The 20,478-nt window shown below is 43.1% G+C and overlaps 1 protein-coding gene and 1 non-coding gene across 3 annotated transcripts in view; one reads left to right on the top strand and one right to left on the bottom strand.

Moving 5' to 3' along the window:
* Nucleotides 1–20,478, top strand: part of Sptbn1 (spectrin beta, non-erythrocytic 1) — a 169,563-nt gene that overhangs the window by 84,675 nt on the left and 64,410 nt on the right. For both annotated transcript variants that reach the window (XM_052199160.1, XM_052199161.1), the window contains one exon: nucleotides 19,945–20,096. In XM_052199160.1, the coding sequence (XP_052055120.1) occupies nucleotides 19,945–20,096 (152 nt within the window). The remainder of the gene's footprint in view (nucleotides 1–19,944; nucleotides 20,097–20,478) is intronic.
* Nucleotides 11,495–11,601, bottom strand: LOC127696966 (U6 spliceosomal RNA). Its single transcript, XR_007980387.1, has one exon. It is a non-coding gene; the product is annotated as a U6 spliceosomal RNA (small nuclear RNA).

Below are 20,478 nucleotides of genomic sequence, written 5' to 3'. Positions count from 1 at the left end.
TTTTGACTCGATACATTGGTATATTCTTTTAAATTAGGTCAGGCCAGTTACTTGTCTCTTCATTACAGTGTTTTACATTTTGTTTCTTAATCTTTTCATAGTCATTAGTTTTTGGTAAAATCTCAGTATAGCAGACACTCTTTGTCCCCCTTAGCCCAAACACACATGAAATCTGCAGATTATTGTATTTTAGAGTTTGACACTGAAGTTGAGATAGTCCTATTTATTAATGTCATTTTAACCCTGGTAGTTTTTAGAGTGGGCAGTGGTCACTGGCCACGTGGGGTTTAGATGACTCATTTGCAATGCTGACTGAGACCGAGGCCGACTTTTAAATGTTAAGTTTATTCAGGACGGTCTCTGATACCCCGGGCTTTGCACTCGTCTCGCAGCCATGGGTGCCCTTGGACTCCTGGTCTTAGATGCGCACCCTCACGCATGTTATGTGGTGCTGGGGCCTGTGGTTTCAAGCAGGCTAGGGGGAGCACGGAACCACTGAGCTGCACTGCCAGCCCTAGCTGTAGGGAGTTCTCATCTTACTAATCTAATATGTGTGTGCCGCATGATAGGTGGGTTTAGAGTTTAGAGTTTTACGTCTTATGTTTGGGCATGTACATGCCAGAGGTCAGAACACAACCTGGAGGAGTTGGTTCCAGGGATCAAACTCAGAGCATCAGGCTTGGCAGCAAGTGCCCTTACTGCTGAGACCCCTAATTGCTCCTTAGAAAGCATCATTACTTAGAAAAATTTTGACACATAGCCCACTCACACACAGCCCACTCACTCCCACGCAGCCTCCTGCTGGTATTATGCTACTTTCGGGTCTCATCTTGGCTGGGCCTGTTATGATGGTTGCTACTGGTCAGTGTCAGTAGTAGCATTCTGGTATATAACTTACTAAGTATCTGCTGTTTGTGTATGTTGAAACTTTGTCCTAATATTTATGACTGTTACATATTGCTTTCTGTTCACCTTGAAATCCACTTCACCCTCCTTCCTTGGAGGGTTGGGTGATGGAACATAATACCCTTCAGAGAAAGAGTGCAGCCAGTTTAGGAACACCAGCCTTGAGCATCCAGTTCTTAGATAACTCTTCAGGGTGCGGGCGCTACACTGGGCTCTGACAGGTCAGGTAGCCAGCTGGGTGAGGAAGAGACCCCAAGTCTGTCTTCTGCCTGAGGATACTGTTACTGTAACAAAGCTAATAGTTTGTGTCCCTATGGAGTATCACCTGGCTGAACAGAGAAGTTTGAAGTGGCACCTGACACTGTTAATGCCTTGTTTCTGACTAGCAGAGTGCATCTTTGCTAGGTTGAGGTTGACTTGAAAGGGAAATCTGACAATTTTGGTACTAACAATATTCTCAAAGTGCATAAACCTAAAACGCAGACTTCTATAAAGGACAAGATGATTACCAATTTAGGCTTTTGCGGGCCACAAGGATTTTTGTAGTGTATCACCCTCTTCTTTAAACAGTCCCTTCCAAATGTAAAGCTAAATATGTCTGGTAGTGCATAACAACTGCTTAGGAGGCTGAGGCAGAAGGATTGATAAATTCAAGGCTTGTCTGGGCTACATACTGACTGACTCTAAGGCACTAAGGGATGCCCTTTCTCAAAATGCAGAGGGGAAAGCTTAGTGGTAGTGGTAGCCTAGCATATAATGAGGCTCTGCATTCAGTCTCTTCTACAGTGGGTATGGAGTTGGGGGTACAGGGTGTTTAGCTCCTCCTAGGTTATACAAAAATGGGTTATAGGCCAAAGTTTACTGACACCTATGTTAACTTGATACTTTAAGGTTTTCATACATAATTTGTTCTTTTGTGTATGTAGATAGATACAACATGTGTGCACATTGATCGTGGGCTCCAGAGGACAACCTCAGCTGTCATTCCTTTGGGTGCCATCCACCTCATTTTTGAGACCTTTTATTTGACCCTACCACTTACTACTGAGGGCTCGACTGGTGGCCAGCGCGACCCAGGCTTGGCCTGTTGGTGCCTCTCCAGGGCTGGGTTTGCAGGGACATGCCACCGTAAGCAGTCCTTCATATGGGTGCTGGAGACAGATGTCAGGACAGACCAGCATCTTCTTAGCCCTCAACGATTTCTTTGTTCCCTCCACGGATTTGATCCTTAAAATCATAAACTGGCTGGAGATGAGTAGCTGGGTTCCTGTTTTCCTCTTGCTTTGGCAAGCTAATGAGTAGTATCTGTTTTCCTTGGGCAGTGTGGTGTGTGAGCAGGCTTTTGAGATTCTTTAGGGTTCTGGTGAATTACCAAAACCACTGTGTGTCTCAGTTTCCTCCTAAAATTAACCCTGAGGCAGAGTGAGGAGAGGCAGAGCTAGCACAGCCTCCATTGGTGCACAGGAACAGTGGCTGCTCCTGTGTCCTCCTTCCTTTTTTCTCTGGCAGCGGCTGGAGGCTACTTCAGCCAGCTGTGCTTTGTGGAGACAGAGAACGGTGAATTACCAGCTTCACGGTATAGTTTTCTGCATGTGAAGCAGTTTTGTAGGGAACCGTCTTCAGTGAATGATTCTAAACATTCCCGTGGGGTCTTGTGTCTGTAACTACACACTTTTACCTAGCCCTGGCTTGGGCACTATATGCTGTTGTTAATTCACATTGTCTCCTAGGTTCTGTTTTCAGTAGTAATTCCATTTTTCCGTGCACTTATTTTTAGAGGAAGCTATGGCCACAATCCCAACTTGCTCTACAGTCTTGGCTTCTTGTAAATTATGATTTCAAGGGGTTCACTTTGAAGGAAAACTGGCAGGGAGATCGAGGAGTTCGATGTGTTTTGGGGTTTATAGCTGCAAAGTGTCTGTCCTTGTTGTGCTGCTCAGAAGACAAGCTCTGTCCTCTGTCCACGGGGCTGAACCTCTGATGCAGAATGTAGGTGCCAAGCTAAACAGAGCTCCCAGCTGGTTTTATAGCCTGCAGGTCTGCTGCATACGCCATTTTGGATTTGTGGTGATGTTGGTTGTAGAGTCCTAGGAATGCTTAAGCACATGCACTATCACTGAGCTGCATTCTTGGTTTTGCTTGTACTTTCAGAAGAGATGCTAATGTGTGCTTTGTTCATCGTGGGGGCCTGCTAGGAAAACGTTTTAACTTAGGTTCTACTGGCTTGCCAGCCCGCAAACAGAACTGCAGGCTCCAGACCTGTCCCAGGGAGTACTGTAGTCAGAGAGGAGTTTCCTTCCTCCTGTTGCCTCACAGCAGCTGGTGCTGTTATCAGGAGGACCAGTTGCTTGTTTGTGGTTTCCTGCTGTGTCATTGTGCATGCTGCTCCAGGAAGAGCAAGATCTCCATCCCATCCTAGTCTTTCCTTGGGATCTCTCTCCCTCCTTAAAAAGGGGGATGGGGGAAAGAATAAAGGATTTTGCTTTTATGGATAAGTCATTAAAACTTTTAGTCTTATGACAAGTGGCTTTGTTGGGGTCTTAATAATGTTTTACGTTTTGTTTTCTTTTATGTTTTTATTTGTATGAGTGTTTTCCCTGTATTTTATGTATGTGTGTCACATGCAGGCCTGGTGTCCAAGGAGGTCAAAAGGAAGTATTGAATCCCCTAGAACTGGAGCTATAGATGGTTGTGAGCCACCATGTGGAGACAAAACCTGGTTCCTCATGTGTTCTTAACTGCTGGGTTATCTCTGCAGCACCAGTTGTTTGGTTTTTTTGTTTGTTTTTGTTTTATCAGATATTTGCTTTATTTACATTTCAAATGCTATCCCCTTTCCCCTTTACCTCTGTATAAATCCCCTATCCCCTCCCCCCTCTCCCTGCTCATGCTCCCTCCCCCAACCTTCTGACTTGCATTCCCCTATGCTGGGACATCCAGCCTTCACAGGACCAATGGCCTCTCCTCTAGTTGATGTCTGAAATGGCCATCTTCTGCTACATATGTAACTGGAGCCATGAGTTCCACCATGTGTTCTCTTTGGTTTGGGGTTTAGTCCCTGGGAGCACTGGGGGTACTGGTTGATACATGTTATTGTTCCTCCTGCAGAGCTGCAAACCTCTTCAGCTCTGTGGGTCCTTTCCCTACCTGCAACATTGGGGACCCTATGTTCATTCTATTCGTTGGCTGTGAGCCATGGGTATTTTGATCCACTTTCCAATAAGGATCAAAGTATCCACACTTTGTTCCTCCTCCTTCTTGAGCTTCATATGGTCTGTCAGTTGTACCTTGGGTGTTCCGAGCTTTCGGGCTAATATCCCCTTAATGAGTGCATACCATGTGTGTTCTTTTGTGATTGGGTTACATCACTCAGGATGATATTTTCTAGCTCCATCCATTTGCCTGCGAATTTAATTCGTTGCTTTTAATAGGTTAGTAGTACTCCATTGTGTAAAGGTACCACATTTTCTGTATCCATTCCTCTGTTGAGGGATATCTGGGCTCTTCCCAACTTCTAGCTATTATAAATAAGGCTGCTATGAACATAGTGGAGCAAATATCCTTATTCCATGTTGGAGAATCTTCTGGGTATATGCCCAGGAGTGGTATAGCTGGGTCCTCAGGTAGTACTATGTCCAGTTATCTGAGGAACCTCCAAACTGATTTCCAAAGTGGTTTTACCAGCTTACAAGCCCACCCACAATGGAGGAGTGTTCCTCTTTCTCCACATCCTCTCCAGCATTTCCTGTCCCTTGAGTTTTTGATCTTGGACATTCTGATTGGTGTGAGGTGGAATCTCAGGGTTGTTTTGATTTGCATTTCCCTGATGATTAAGGATGTTGAACATTTCTTTAGCTGTTTCTCAGTCATACAGTATTCCTCAGTTGAGAATTTGTTGTTTAGCTCTGTACCACATTTTTAATAGGGTTATTTGGTTCTCTGGAGTCTACCTTCTTGAGTTCTTTGTATATATTGGATATTAGCCCTCTGTTGGATGTAGGATTGGTAAAGAACTTTTCCCAATCTGTTGATTGCTGTTTTGTCCTATTGACAGTGTCCTTTGCCTTACAGAAGCTTTGCAATTTTATGAGGTCCCATTTGTCAATTCTTGATCTTAAAGCATAAGCTATCAGTGTTCTATTCAGGAAAATTTCCCCTGTGCCTGTGTGCTCCAGGTTCTTCCCCACTTTCTCTTCTATTTATTAGATTCAGTATATCTTGTTTTATGTGGAGGTTCTTTATCCACTTGGACTTAAGCTTTGTACAGGGAGATAAGAATAGATCAATTTGCATCCTTCTACATGTTGACTGCCAGTTGACCCAGCACCATTTGTTGAAAATGCTGCCTTTTCCCCCACTGGATGGTTTTGGCTCCTTCATCAAAGATCAAGTGACCATAGGTGTGTGGGTTCATTTCTGGGTCTTCGGTTTTATTACATTGATCTTCCTGTACCAATCCCATACAGTTTTTATCACTATTGTCCTGTAATACTTTTTGAGGTCTGGAATACTGATTCCTCCAGAAGTTCTTTTATTGTTGAGAATATCGGTATCCTGGGTTTTTTGTTATTCCAGATAAATTTAGAAATTGCTCTTTCTAACTCTATGAAGAATTGAGTTGGAATTTTGATGGGGATTGTATTGAATCTGTAGATTGCTTTAGGCAAGATGGCCATTATTACTATATTAACCCTGCCAATCCATGAGCATGGGAGATCTTTCCATCTTCTGAGATCTTATTCAATTTCTTTCTTCAGAGACTTGAAGTTTTTGTCATACAGATCTTTCACTTGCTTGGTTAGAGTCACACCAAGGTATGTAATATTATTTGTGACTATTGTGAAGTGTGTCATTTCCCTAATTTCTTTCTCGGTCTCTTTATTTGTTGAGTATAGGAAGGATACTGATTTGTTTGAGTTAGTTTTATATCCAGCCACTTTGCTGAAGTTGTTTATCAGGTTTAGGAGTTCTCTGGTGGAATTTTTGGGGTCATTTAAGTATACTATCATATCTTCTGCAAATAGTAATACTTTTGACTTCTTCTTTTCCAATTTTTATCCCTTTGACTTGCTTTTGTTGTCTAATTGCCCTGGCTAGGACTTTTATTACTATTTTGAACAGGTAGGGAGAGAGTGGGCAGCCTTGTCTCGTGTCCGTGATTTCAGTGAGATTGCTTCACGTTTCTTTCCATTTAGTTTGATGCTGCCTACTGGTTTAGTATATATTGCTTTTACTATGTTTAGGTATGGGCCTTTAATTTCTGATGTTTTCAAGACTTTTATCATGAAGGGGTGTTGGATTTTGTCAAATGCTTTCTCAGCATCTAATGAAATTATCATGTGGATTTTTTCTTTGAGTTTGTTTATATAGTGGATTCCACTAATGGATTTCCATATATTGAACCATCCCTGCATCCCTGGGATGAAGCCTACTTGATCATGGTGGACGATCTTTTTGATGTTTTCTTAGATTCAGTTGGCAAGAATTTTATTGAGTATTTTTATATCGTATTCATATGAGAAATTGCTCTAAAGTTCTCTTTCTTTGTTGGGTCTTTGTGTAGTGTCAGAGTAATTGTGGCTTCATAAAATGAGTTGGGTAGTGTTCCTTCTGTTTCTATCTTGTGGAATAGTTTGAAGAGTATTGGGGTTAAGTCTTCGTTGAAGATCTGTTATAAGTCTGCATTGAACCCATCTGGTCCTGTTCTTTTTGTTGTTTGTTTGTTTGTTTTTTGTTTTTTGTTTTTTTTGTTTAGGAGACTGTTAATGACTGCTTCTATTTCTTTAGGGGTTATGGGATTGTTTAGATCCTTTATTTGATCATGATATAACTCTGATACCTGGTATCTATATAGAACATTGTCCATTTCACCTAGATTTTCCACTTTTGTTGAGTATAGGCTTTTGATGTAGGATCTGATTTTTTTTTTTTTTTTTTGGATTTTCCTCAATATTTGTTATGTCTCCCTTTTTATTTCTGATTTTGCTGATTTGGATACTGTCTCTGTAGCCTCTGGTTAGTTTGGCTAAGGGTTTATCTATCTTGTTGGTTTTTTTTTTTTTTTTCCAAAGGACTAGCTCCTGGTTTGGTTGATTCTTTGTGTATTTCTTTTGTTTCTACTTGGTTGATTTCAACCCTGAGTTTGATTTTTTTTTTCCCTGCCTTCTACTCCTCTTGGGTGTATTTGCTTCTTTTTGTTCTAGAGCTTTCTAGATATGCTGTCAAACTGTTAGTGTATGCTCTTTCCAGTTTCTTTTTGGAAGCCCTCAGAGCTATGAGTTTTCCTCTTAGCACTGCTTTCATTGTATCCCATAAGTTTTGAGTATGTTGTGCCTTCATTTTCATTAAATTCTAAAAAGTGTTTAATTTCTTTCTTTATTTCTTCCTTGACCAAGTTATCGTTGAGTAGAGTGTTGTTCAGTTTCCATGTGTATGTGGTCTTTCTTTTGTTTTCGTTGTTATTGAAGACTAGCCTTAGTCTGTGGTGATCAGATAGGATGCATGGAATTATTTCAGTCTTCCTGTATCTGCTGAGGTCTGTTTTGTGACCGAGTATATGGTCAATTTTGGAGAGGGTACCATGAGGTGCTGAGAAGAAGGTATATTCTTTTGTTTTAGGAAAAAATGTTCTATAGATATCCCTTAAATCCATTTAGTTCATAAGTTCTATTCGTTTCACTGTTTCTCTGCTTAGTTTGTGTTTCCCTGATCTGCCCATTTTTGACAGTGGAGTGTTGAAGTCTCCCACTATTATTGTGTGGGGTGCAATGAGCTTTAGTAAAGTTTCTTTCATGAATGTGGGTGTCCTTGTATTTGGAGAATATATGTTTAGAATTGAGAGTTCATCTTGGTAGATTTTTCGCTTGAGTATGGAATGTCTTTCCATATCTTTCTTGATTACTTCAGGTTGAATGTTGATTTTATTCGATGCTAGGATGGTTACACCAGCTAGTTTCTTGGGACCATTTGCTTGGAAAATTGTTTTCCAGCCTTTTACTCTGAGTTAGTGTCTGTCTTTGTGCCTGAGGTGGGTTTCCTGTATGCAGCAAAATGTTGGGTCCTGCTTATGTTTCCAGTCTGTCTTTTTATTGGAGAATTGAGTCCATTGATATTAAGAGATACTAAGGAGAAGAGATTGTTGCTTCCTGTTATTTTTGTTATTAGAGATGGAATTATGTCTGTGTGGCTCTCTTCTTTTTGGTTTGTTAAAAGAAGATCAATTTCTTGCTTTTTCTAGTATGTAGTTTCCCTCCTTTTGTTGGTGTTTTCCATTCATTATCCTTTGAAGGGCTGGATTTCTAGCTTTCATTGTCTCTGGTGAGAATTCTAGTGTAATTCTGATAGGCCTGTCTATGCTACTTGACCCTTTTTCCCTTACTGCTTTTAATTTTCCTTGTTTAGTGCATTTAGTGTTTTAATTATTATGTGATAGGAGGAATTTCTTTTCTGGTCCAATCTATTTGAAGTAGGTGTCTTGTATGTTCATGGGCATCTCTTTTTTTAGGTTAGGGAAGTTTTCTTCTATAATTTTGTTGAAGACATTGACTGGCCCTTTAAGTTGGAAATCTTCACTGTCATCTATACCTATAATGCTTAGATTTGATCTTCTCATTGTGTCCTGGATTTCCTGGAAGTTTTGGGTCAGGAGCTTTTTGCATTTTGCATTTTCTTTGACTGTTGTGTCAATGCTTTCTTTCTTTTTTCTTTTTTTTCTTTTTTTTTGAATTTTCTCTTTTTTTATTTTCTATATTCTTTGTTTTTTTTATTGATATATTTTTTATTTCCATTTCAAATGATTTCCCCTTTTCTGGGTCCCCACTCCCCGCAAGTCCCATAAGCCCTCTTCCCTCCCCCCTGTTCCTCCATCTACCCCTTCCCACTTCCCTGTTCTGGAATTCCCCTATACTCTTGCACTGAGTCTTTCCAGAACCAGGGGCCACTCCTCCATTCTTTTTGGACATCATTTAATTTGTGGATTATGTCTTGGGTATTCAAAGTTTCTAGGCTAATATCCACATATCAGTGAGTGCAGACCATGATTGATCTTTTGAGACTGGGTTACCTCACTTAGTATGATGTTCTCCAGCTCCATCCATTTGTCTAAGAATTTCATGAATTCATTGTTTCTAATGGCTGAATAGTACTCCATTGTGTAAGTATACCACATTTTTTGTATCCATTCCTCCGTTGAAGGACACCTAGGTTCTTTCCAGCTTCTGGCTACTACAAATAGGGCTGCTATGAACATAGTGGAGCATGTGTCCTTATTGCATGCTGAAGAATCCTCTGGATATATGCCCACGAGTGGTATAACAGGGTCCTCAGGAAGTGTCATGCCCAGTTTTCTGAGGAACCGCCAGACTGATTTCCAAAGTGGTTGCACCATCTTGCAATCCCACCAGCAGTGAAGGAGTGTTCCTCTTTCTCCCCATCCTCACCAACACCTGCTGTCTCCTGAGTTTTTGACCTTAGCCATTCTGACGGGTGTGAGGTGAAATCTCAGGGTTGTTTTGATTTGCATTTCCCTAATGATTAATGATGTTGAACATTTCTTAAGGTGCTTCTCAGCTCTCCGAAGTTCTTCATGTGAAAATTCTTTGTTTAGCTCCATACCCCACTTTTTAATGGGGTTATTTGGTTCTCTGGGTTCTACTTTCTTGAGTTCTGTGTATATATTAGATATTAGCCCTCTGTCGGATTTAGAGTTGGTGAAGATCCTTTCCCAATCTGTTGGTTGACTTTTTGTCCTTTTGACAGTGTCTTTTGCCTTACAGAAACTTTGTAGTTTTATGAGGTCCCATTTGTCAATTCTTGATCTTAGAGCATAAGCTATTGGTGTTCTATTCAGGAACTTTTCCCCTGTGCCCATGTCCTCCAGGGTCTTCCCCAGTTTCTTTTCGATTAGTTTCAGTGTGTCAGGTTTTATGTGGAGGTCCTTGATCCATTTGGAGTTGAGCTTAGTACAAGGAGATAAGAATGGATCAATTTGCATTCTCTGCATGCTGACCTCCAATTGAACCAGCACCATTTGTTGAAAAGACTATCTTTTTACCACTGGATGCTTTCAGCTCCTTTGTGGAAGATCAAGTGACCATAGGTGTGTTGGTTCATTTCTGGGTCTTCAATCTTATTCCATTGATCCGCTTGCCTGACATTGTACCAATACCATGCAGTTTTTATCACCATTGCTCTGTAGTAAAGTTTAAAGTCTGGGATACTGAATCCCCCTGAAGTTCTTTTACTGTTGAGAATAGTTTTAGCTATCCTGGGTTTTTTGTTATTCCAGATGAATTTGAGAATTGCTCTTTCTAGCTCTATGAAGAACTGGGTTGGGATTTTTATGGGGACAGCATTGAATCTGTAGATTGCCTTTGGTAAGATGGCCATTTTAACTATATTAATCCTGCCAATCCACGAGCATGGAAGATTTTTCCATTTTCTGAGATCTTCTTCGATTTCCTTCTTGAGAGATCTGACGTTCTTGTCATATAGGTCTTTCACTTGTTTGGTTAGAGTCACCCCAAGATACTTTATGCTGTTTGTAGCTATTTTGAAGGGAGTCATTTCCCTAATTTCTTTCTCAGTCTGCTTATCCTTTGAATATATAAAGGCTACTGATTTGCTTGCATTGATTTTGTAGCCAGCCACTTTGCTGAAGTTGTTTATCAGCTGTAGGAGTTCTCTAGTAGAGTTTTTAGGGTCACATAAGTATACGATCATATCATCTGCAAATAGTGATAGTTTGACTTCTTCCTTTCCAATTTGTATCCCTTTGACTTCCTTATGTTGTCTAATTGCTCTAGCTAGGACTTCAAGAACTATATTGAAAAGATATGGAGAGAGGGGGCAGCCTTGTCTAGTCCCTGATTTTAGTGAGATTGCTTCAAGTTTCTCTCCATTTAGTTTGATGTTGGCTACCAGTTTGCTGTATATTGCTTTTACTATGTTTAGGTATGGGCCTTGAATTCCTGTTCTTTCCAAGACTTTTAGCATGAAAGGATGCTGAATTTTGTCAAATGCTTTTTCAGCATCTAATGAAATGATCAGGTGTTTTTTTTTTCTTTGAGTTTGTTTATGTAGTGGATAGCATTTATGGATTTCCTCATATTGAACCATCCCTGCATCCCTGGGATGAAGGCTACTTGATCATGGTGGATGATCGTTTTGATGTGTTTTTGGATTCGGTGGGCAAGAATTTTATTTAGTATTTTTGCATCGATATTCATAAGGGAAATTGGCCTGAGATTCTCTTTCTTAGTTGGATCTTTGTGTGGTTTTGGTATCAGTGTAATAGTAGCTTCGAAGAAGGAGTTGGGTAGTCTTCCTTCTGTTTCTATTTGGTGGAAAAGTTTGAAGAGTATTGGTGTTAAGTCTTCTTTGAAGGTCTGATAGAATTCTGAACTGAAACCATCTGGTCCTGTGCTTTTATTGGTCGAAAGCCTATCTATGATCCCTTCTATTTCTTTAGGGGTTATGGGTCTGTTTAGATGGTCTATTTGATCCTGGTTTAATTTTGGTAATTGGTATCTGTCTAAGAAAATGTCCATTTCCTCCATATTCTCCAGTTGTGTTGAGTACAGGTTTCTGTAAAAATATGGAACATTTTACGAATTTGCGTGTCATCCTTGGGCAGGGGCCATGCTAATCTTCTCTGTATCGTTCCAATTTTAGTATATGTGCTGCCGAAGCGAGCACGTGTCAATGCTTTCTAAGGTATCTACTGCACCTTAGATTCTCTCTTGTATCTCTTGTATTCTGTTGTTGATGCTGGTGTCCATGACTCCTGACTTCTTTCCTAGGTTTTCTATGTCCATGGTTGTTTCTCTTTGTGATTTCTTTATTGTTTCTACCTCCATTTTTAAATCCTAGATGGTTTTGTTCAATTCTTTCACCTGTTTGGTTGTGCTTTCCTGTAATTCTTTAAGGGCTTCTACTTGTTTACCTGTGATCTCCTTTATTTCTTTAAGGGAGTTATTTATCTCCTTCTTGAAGCCCTCTATCATGAGCTGTGATTTTTGAATCCAAATCTTGCTTCTCCAGTGTGATGGGGTATCCAGGACTTGCTGTTATGGAAGAATTAGGTTGGGATGGTACCATGTTGCCTTGATTTCTGTTGGTAATGTTCCTATGTTTGCCTTTCACCATCTGGTTATCTCTGATATTAGTTTGTCCTGCTCTCTCTGTCTGGTGCGTGTTCCTCCGGTGTGCCTGCAAGCCTGTGTCAGCACCCCTGGTGACCATCTCTCTCCTGGCACGGAGTGGTATGGCACTGTCCAGCTCCTGGGTACAGGTGGGGCCCTGGTGGACCCTGTCCCAGCTGCTCTGCCTCAGTCTCCCAGCACCAGTTGTTTCAGTCATTACATTTAAAAATTTTATTTGATGTGTGTGTGTGTGCATGTGTGTTTACTTTGTGGATGACATAGTCTATATGTAGAGGTCTTAAGAACTTGAGGAAACTAGTTCTCTCCTTTCATATGGGGGGGCTGTTAAAGTTAAATATCAGGCTAAGTAGTGGTGCCTTTATTTGCTGAACCATTTGGCCAGTGCTATGTTAATTTTTAAATTTTATTATCTTATATAAGTGGCTGTTTTGCTTGAATGTATGTTTGTGCACCATGTAATGCTAGTAGAGGGTGTCAGGAATATCCTGAAACAGAATTAAAGACAGTTGTGAGTTTCTGTGTGGGTGCTCAGACTTGAATCTGGGTCTGTTGGAAGAACAGCCAATGTTCTTAATCATGCAGCCATCTTTTCAGCTCTATGTAAATCTTTTCCTGTGTTAAAATAACACAATTGTGTGTGTGTGTGTGTGTGTGTGTGTGTGTGTGTGTGTATGTGTGTGTGTGTTGTGGCTTTACAGGTATAACAGTTCAAAACAAGAATTGTCATACTCTGTAGGTTCATTTTTTAGGCATCTTTATCTAATTGTATTTACATTTTAGACATTAAAGAACAATTACAAAGCATTTCAATTGTGAGACGTTTATTGCACACCGATAATGTTTAATTACTTTAGAATATGTTTCTGTGCTTGGAGATTTCTTCCCTCCTTGATTTCAAGGGAACCACCAACTAGCTGCAGAAGGTTTATTAAGAACATCCCTTTTGCTTGGGCTGGATGGCTCATGGTTTTAATAGCAGTACTTAAGAAACAGAGGCAGGTGGATCTCTGAGTTTGAGGCCAGCCTGGTGTACAAAGGTCAGGGCAGCCAGGGCTCTGTTACACAGGGAGCCCATGTCTCCACACCCTCCTCCCTAAAAGACCTCTTTCCTGGGCACTAAAAGTGTTTGTGACATTTGATGTGGGGCTGTCCGGCCCAGTGGGTGGGTAAGACTCTAAGAGGTGAAGGCACTTTGTAGTGAGAGCAGCAGTTCAAACAAAAGTCAGGGGAGGAAGGTGCTTGGGAGTGAGCTCAGGTGGTGAACAAGACCTGCACAGGGCTGAAGTGCCAGAGAAGTCCCTCAGCAACGTGACGGACGCCTTCAGGAAGGCTCCTTGGGCCCCAGGAATCCAGGATTTGTGGTTAGAACTGTCAGTGCAGTAGGTACCTCTAAAAATGTGCTGTGGGCCAGTGCTCAATAGTAATGCAAAACTGAAGCAATGGGAAGGGGGGGGGGGTCAGTCAGAGCAAGGACTTGGTGGCTAGACTGGAAATTATTCTGAATTCTTTTTTGGTCACTTTTTAACATTTTTGTTTTCCTAGATAAACGTATAGTTTACTAAGTATATGGGAACTTATATGAGATAGAGAAACAGAACTTGGCTTACTCTGACTTTCAGATTAGCTAGCCATGGGACATGTCCTCATGATGTCCCCTTCCATTCTTACAACTCCTTTTACTACTTTGAACCCAAGTCTGCATTTAACTTGATTGAAAATTGTACCATTACGTCTCTGGTGGCAAGCTATTATGTTAGCACAATTGAATAAGAATCTGGTAAAAAACAAATAAGGATGTAGTCTTAGCTGGGAATGGTAGTAGAACCTTCCTATAATCCCAGTGATCTGAAGACTGAGACCACAAGATTGCTATCAGTTCAGTGCCAGCCTCAGCTAAAAGATGAGATTCTCTCCCTCCTCAGCCTTCCCTCCCCCCGCCCAAAAAAGAACTCAGAAAGAAAAAAAATGGTTGATACTTTTTAAACGTCAAGGGAAGGCTCTTTAATGCACATACAAAGTAGCACTGTTTCTCTCCCCCAGAGTGTTGATGCCTTCACCTTCTTTCCTGACTCCTATTTCTTCCCACAGCCAGAACTGGCATCTGGTGAATATGGTTGCAGTATCTTATACAGAGAGATGTTCTCACAAAGCCCTTGTCTTCCTCAAAGCTGTGTTGTATCCTATAACTTGGCCATTTATGAAAATGTGCTGTTACAGACTGAGTAGGTACTGGTGTATTACACTGGGTACTTCTAATAGGGTGTGGTGATGGAGGGAATGTTCCTCCCTGCTCTTTGGTTTAGCCAAGAGGTAAAATTATTTTCTGTTCTAAATACCAAATCACCCTCTAAAACATTTGCTATGAAATGAAATTCAAGTTATCAGATAATGTAAAACAGAGAATCAAGGAGAAACACTTAGAGGATGGGCTGAGTTTACTGTCCCCTTGTATGTGGCTGAAGAATGGGAAAAGGTTAGTGTGTGAACCACCCTCCCCTCCTGGCACCAGGCCCACCACTCAGGATGCTGACATTGAGCCTTTGGGCTCTGTTACAGAAGTCTTTTGGTAGTGACTCTAAGGCTCTAGGGAACTTGAATGAAATGGCAGTGCAGATGCATTGTGGTGTGTGGTGTGTTGTTGCTGCTACAGTGTGGCGAGAGTCCTCTTGAGTCCAGTCACAGGATTGCATTCACTCCTTCAGTGGTCAGAGCTGGTGATTCTGTTACCATCTCTTGACAGGAGTTCCCTGTCTGCTTGGTTATTCTGAGTGACCAGAGTTAGCTAATTCTTTTTTTGAGTTTGTAGAGCTACCAGCCTACCTGGTTGGGTCTTCACACTCAGCTGCAGAGATGGTTTTGCTGGAGTGTGTGTGCACATGAGAGGTGTATGAACTTGGTTTGGGGCCAGTGAACTTGGAACGTGCCATTCGTTCTTAGTTTGGGCCTTCCACCTCTGCCCCACTCTCTAACCATGCTTGTTCTTGCGTTTTCTTTGCTTTATATTTCCCACTATCACTGTCTCTGGATGTGCTGGCTGTGGAACTCATTGTGGAAGATGATGCCGAGGAGTGTTTGAATCTGGGGGTCTTGATATGAAGGAGGAAGAAACCTGCTCTCTTAGGCGATGGCTACAGAGGCTGATCTAGTCTTCGGTGTCAGAGATGAAGCAGACTCAGACTTGGGCTAGGACAGTAGATGATGGTGATTCTGCCTCATGTTGTCCTCCTTCCCCTCAGTTTGTACGTGAGATACTGTTGCTCAGTCTCTGAGAAGCCTGGCTCAAGCCAGCCCGCTTGAGTCAGTTCCTACCTCATGGAGCAGTTGTAAGAATCTTAGATACTTAGATCTGGGCCTGGGTTATAGTCACTGCTAACTAATTGCCATTCGTTGTAGTAAAAGCTAGAAACAAGACATCTACAATCTGTTGTATAATCTCCTGGCACATATGTTTACATGTGGTTTTAGAAACCCTGTCTGAATTTCACTCATTTATCTTTTTAGTTTAGAGGATAGTTTTGATTGGACCGTGGACCTTGCACATGCTAGGCAAGCACTGCCCACTGAGCTACCCCAGCGCCTTCTTTCTACATTTTATTTTGAATCAAGCTTTTACTACAGTGGTCCAGGATGGCCTAGAACCAACTCACCAAGTGGTCCTGTGGTTTTTAAGTGACTACTCAAGTGTTGAAGAAGAGATTATTTCACTCAAGAAAGTGCATTTAGATGGCGTCTAAAGGATTGTTCAACCTTAGGTTATCTGATCCTACCATTCCTGATAAATTTCTTAAGTGATTTGAGTTGAGACTGCTTCTTTGGTGGGGGATATAGCAGGAACGAATTTAATGAGCAGTTAAAAATGTCTGGATACCTCAGTGACTACTTTACAATCCTGTTTGATACTAGGTAGCCTTTAGGCAAGTTCTAATGATATATCTGTATGACTGGAATTGGTAACAGCCATACAGGGCCCTTCACGGGTACAGGGAGGGTGGAAATGGCGGGGGAGCCAGATGCCGGCCAACATCCTGAGTCACAGAGGATTGCGCCTGCTTTTCCATTCAGTCTCCAGCTTCCTGTGGAATGAGCGTGCCTGCAGGCAGCCCTCTCTGCTAGTAAACTGTCAGACTCATAGGCTCTGCTGTACCCAGAGAGAAAGATGCCTGAACAACACCCTAAGTTCAAGAGTTCTTTTCTGGCTCACACAGTCTGATACACTTGAGTTCCTACTGTCACTGATAAACGCCCAGGACCCTTAAACTGGATTTCTCAGCCCTGACCTGGATGATTCTTTGTTATCGAGGCTGTCCTGTGCAGAGTATTGAGTAGTGTACCTGGCCTCTGCACTCTAGCTGCTAGTAGCACCTGTCCTTCAGTCACCACTCTCAAAACTGTTGATAAGCACTGCTTAATGTTCTCCATGGACCATAGTCGGCCTCTGGTCTAAAAAACCAGGTCAGTGTGGCGTGTGCAGGGCCTCCTCACTCTTCTCGCTGTGGTCTCCTCAGTTTGTAGGACTGGACAGTGCTGCTGCTTCCTGTCCACCCACTGCCTTCCTGTGGCCTGGCCAGCTACAGCAGCTTGCGCTTGGAACCCTCTGGATTGCCGTCCATTGTCTCCGCCAGCAGCCTTCTGCTCCCCTGCCTGCTCCCCTGCAGGCGTCTGGCTTATCTCCTCTAGCCTCTCTGGGATGGCGGTAGAGGGAGTACAGGCATGAGGTCATTCCCCTTCCCGGGAAGGGTGGAACAAAGGGTTGGGTCTCCAGGGACAGTTCCCTCCTCCTTAACTGGGCCAAGAGGTAGACTCCCACCCCACCCCCTCTCCTGCTTCCGAAGTGTGTGGTTCTGCTCACTCGATGTAGGATGACGCAGTCGGCTGGCCTGGCTTTGTTTCTGCCCTTCCTCCGAAGGGCATACGGTCCATGTCCTGTCCTTGGACAGCATCTTGCCTTTCTCAGTGCGGTGGGGGCCGCCTTAGAGTCTGTTTTTTTAAGTACTCTTCCTCAACTTGAAACTCGAGGAGAGGCACAGACAGGAAGAACTAAACCTCTCATTCTTTTTACTTCTTAATTTCTTTCCCTCCCCCGTTCTAGAGCTTCTGAGGTACACTGCGGCTCTGGGGAGCCTCTTACACAGATCTGGGTGTGGTTTATTCGAGCTCAGTTTCTCTGCTCCCACCCTTGCCTCTGCCTCTTCATGGAGGACATGGCGTGGGATTGAGCTCTAACTCTGGGGCAGGGCTTCTGCTCCTCCTGAAGTGAGAGACGCTGCTACCAGAGTTTCTTTAATGTGGGAGTTACCCCACAGGGACGGTGGTGGCTGTGGAGCATACTTTACACTTTAGTTTATTGAGAAATATTTTAACCTAAGCAGATTTCTATTTTGATGATCTTCTCTTCATAGATTGGGTGTGGTAGTGACTTTGAACCCCAAACCTTCAAATAGCCTAGGATATCCATCAGGATAAGGACATTTTCAGCTCCTTGCAGCATATACAAGAAATTTTAATTTTACAGGAATTAGACCTAAATATATTTGAATTAGGAATTATTAGTCTTCTAGGTACAGTCTAGAAAATATCCCTAGCTTGATATTCTCTTGATGTGGTTTGATCTAATCTTTCAAAACAGCCAAGCTCTAGGCAAACAACTACAAAAACTGCACTTGCCACTGTAGTGGTAAAGTTGCCATTCCTGATGGTGACTGTTAAGATGGTTCACCGTGTGATCTCGGCCTCTCTCGGGTCACTGGCACAGCTAGCTCCTTTTGCTGTGCCTTGTCTTCCTTCCCTCAGCGCCAGTCTTTCTGGTCCTTTGTTTCTGATTAGTCCTTTCTTTTTCTTTTTGTTTTGTTTTGTTTTGTTTTGCTTTGCCTTTTCTTTTTTTATTTATTTTCTATATTCTTTGTTTACATTCCAAAAGCTTTCCCCTTTCCCAGCACACCCCCCCCCCCATATGTCCCATAAGTCCTCTTATGCTTTGCTTTTTCGAGACAGGGTTTCTCTGTGTAGCTCTGGCTGTCCTGGAACTCACTCTGTAGACCAGGCTGGCCTTGAACTCAGAAATCCACCTGCCTCTGCCTCCTGTTGAGTGCTGGGATTAAAGGCGTGCGCCACCACAGCCCGGTTTGATTAGTCCTGGAAGAAAGGCCCTCTTTTGGATGCATAGGCTTTAGGGAAAGACTGGACCTCAGAGACTGGCTGCCTGCAGCAGGAGGCCCAGGAGTCCTGGCAGGTGCTTGGCTTGGAATACAACAGTAGAAGCTTCAGCACAGCTGTCCAAATACTAGACTGTTGACTGTTCCCCTGTCCAGTCTAGGAACCCAGTACCCACTGACCATACAGCCATCAGTAGGAGTTTTACATACTATCTGGTGGGGTGTTGTTTTTTTTTTTTTTTTCAGTACAGCAGTTGTGTTCTCTGCTTATTCCGTCAAGTCGTATGCTGTAAGCATCCATAAGGAAAGTTTTACTAATAGTAGGGCTTCTGCTCAAAGGGGCCCAGTTACCCAGTCAGTAAAGCATGCTACTCCTAAGCTCAGGGTTGTGGGTTCGAGCCCTACATTGGTCACCATGCATAGCAGTGACTGCTTTGGTTCCCTGCTGCTCAAGCACTGCACCTGCTGAAGAGCTCTCTGGGTTCACAAATGAAAGACACATGCCGGCTAGGGCTAGTTTTGACATGCCTGGACTAGTTCAGTGGCTGGGCACTTCTAAAGTCCCCCACAGCTAGCACATACCCCATCTCTGGTATTCCTGAGTTGGCATCTTTTAAAATCTATATTTCATGTTTGTTACTCCAGACACACTTGGGGAAGGCGACTTTCCCCATCCTTGTATGGCAGCAGGCCTGTAAGTCTGTTTTCCTTGCGAGGCCATTCTCTCTCTTCCTCCCTCAGCCCCTTAACTGTGCAGTCTAAAAGTCCCACCCCATGTCCCTGCCCTGCCATTGGCTGTGCAGCAGCGCTTTATTACCAGTCAAAGCCAGCTCGAGGCAGGGACCCTCAGGTTTTTATAAGTGAGGCTTTTGGCAGCGGAAATAAGACAAAGCATTAGAACCAGGTGCCAGCAGTGGGGTAGGGTATGTCACCGACAGCCGGGAATGGGGCTCCAGGGTACACTCTGAGTGCCTCTTGCAAGTCTTCAGCAACCTCATTCCCAACATCCTGCAGAAACAAAGAGTTTGGGAGCCTATTTGTGTGTGATTCAGATGGCCAGTTTTAGGATTTAGTGTTGAGAGTTTTAAGATTTGAGTTGGACAAAACCTGGTTCACTAAGACTTGAAATTTTAAATACTGCTTTCTGGATTACTTGAATTTTCAGTGAGTAGTTACACATCTGGATATGATCATTGTATGCTTAATTTGTAGATGAGGACACTAAAGGCAGAAACACTGGGCTCTGAGGGTCCCCTAAATTGACTGGACAGGTATCTTCACTACTCGGTTGCCTGTTTCCTCTGTTGTCCAGAGCACACGTGCCTGAATCTCTGAAGACCCCTGGCATTAATTCATGGTCAGAAGTAAACTTACCTTGCCAGGTGTTACCTTAGCTTTTTGAACCCAAAGGAAGCAGTTTCCTGCTGCCTCGAATCTCTGCCTGGGCCGTAGTGTGCAGCGTGGCTCACTTCCCTCACAGCCCATGCCACCACCTGCTGGATTCTGCTGGTTGTAAGCCTGGGAGGTGACGTGCGTGCACAAAGGTTGTCCGAATCCCAGCATTCCCAGGCAGTGGAGAGCTACGTAGGGGTTTTGTTGGAGTTTAGTTGTGCCGATGCACTCCTGCTATGTGGGCTGTGGGGCTTTGCTGGCATGTACCTGCTGTCGCCAGTGCTGTCGCCAGTGCTAGGTTGGTGGTAAAGCGCGTTCTCCTCTGCTTACAGATGAGCGTGAAGCCGTACAGAAGAAGACCTTCACCAAATGGGTCAACTCCCACCTTGCCCGCGTGTCGTGCCGCATCACAGATCTGTACGCCGACCTTCGAGATGGACGGATGCTCATCAAGCTGCTGGAGGTGCTCTCTGGAGAGAGGCTGGTGAGCGCCCGTAACCAGTGTGGGCTTGTCTCTTGATGAAGTCTGCAATTAAGAACGTTTTCTGGACAGAACAGAGTGATGCAGACACATTGATTCTGGGTGATGGCATTAAAACACCAGGCTCTGAGGGTGTGGTAATGTAGCTTCCTTTCTGAGATGCCTGTGTATTTTGTAGGGAAGATCCTACTTTATGGTTCTATTAAGGTACAGTGCCAGCAATGGAAGGGCCAGGCCTGGATGCTGGCTCTGAGATGAATCTGCCACTTACATGAGACCATGGATGGAGCTCTAAATTTATGTCTTACTGATGATTCTTTGGAAAAATCTGAGCTGCCATCTCAAGGTGGCAAGACTGAGTCCAGTGGCCTCTGCCAGTTTTACT

This window comes from Apodemus sylvaticus, chromosome 11 (genome assembly GCF_947179515.1).
Source record: "Apodemus sylvaticus chromosome 11, mApoSyl1.1, whole genome shotgun sequence".
NCBI lineage: Eukaryota > Metazoa > Chordata > Mammalia > Rodentia > Muridae > Apodemus > Apodemus sylvaticus.
This window is presented reverse-complemented; position numbering and strand designations above follow the sequence as displayed.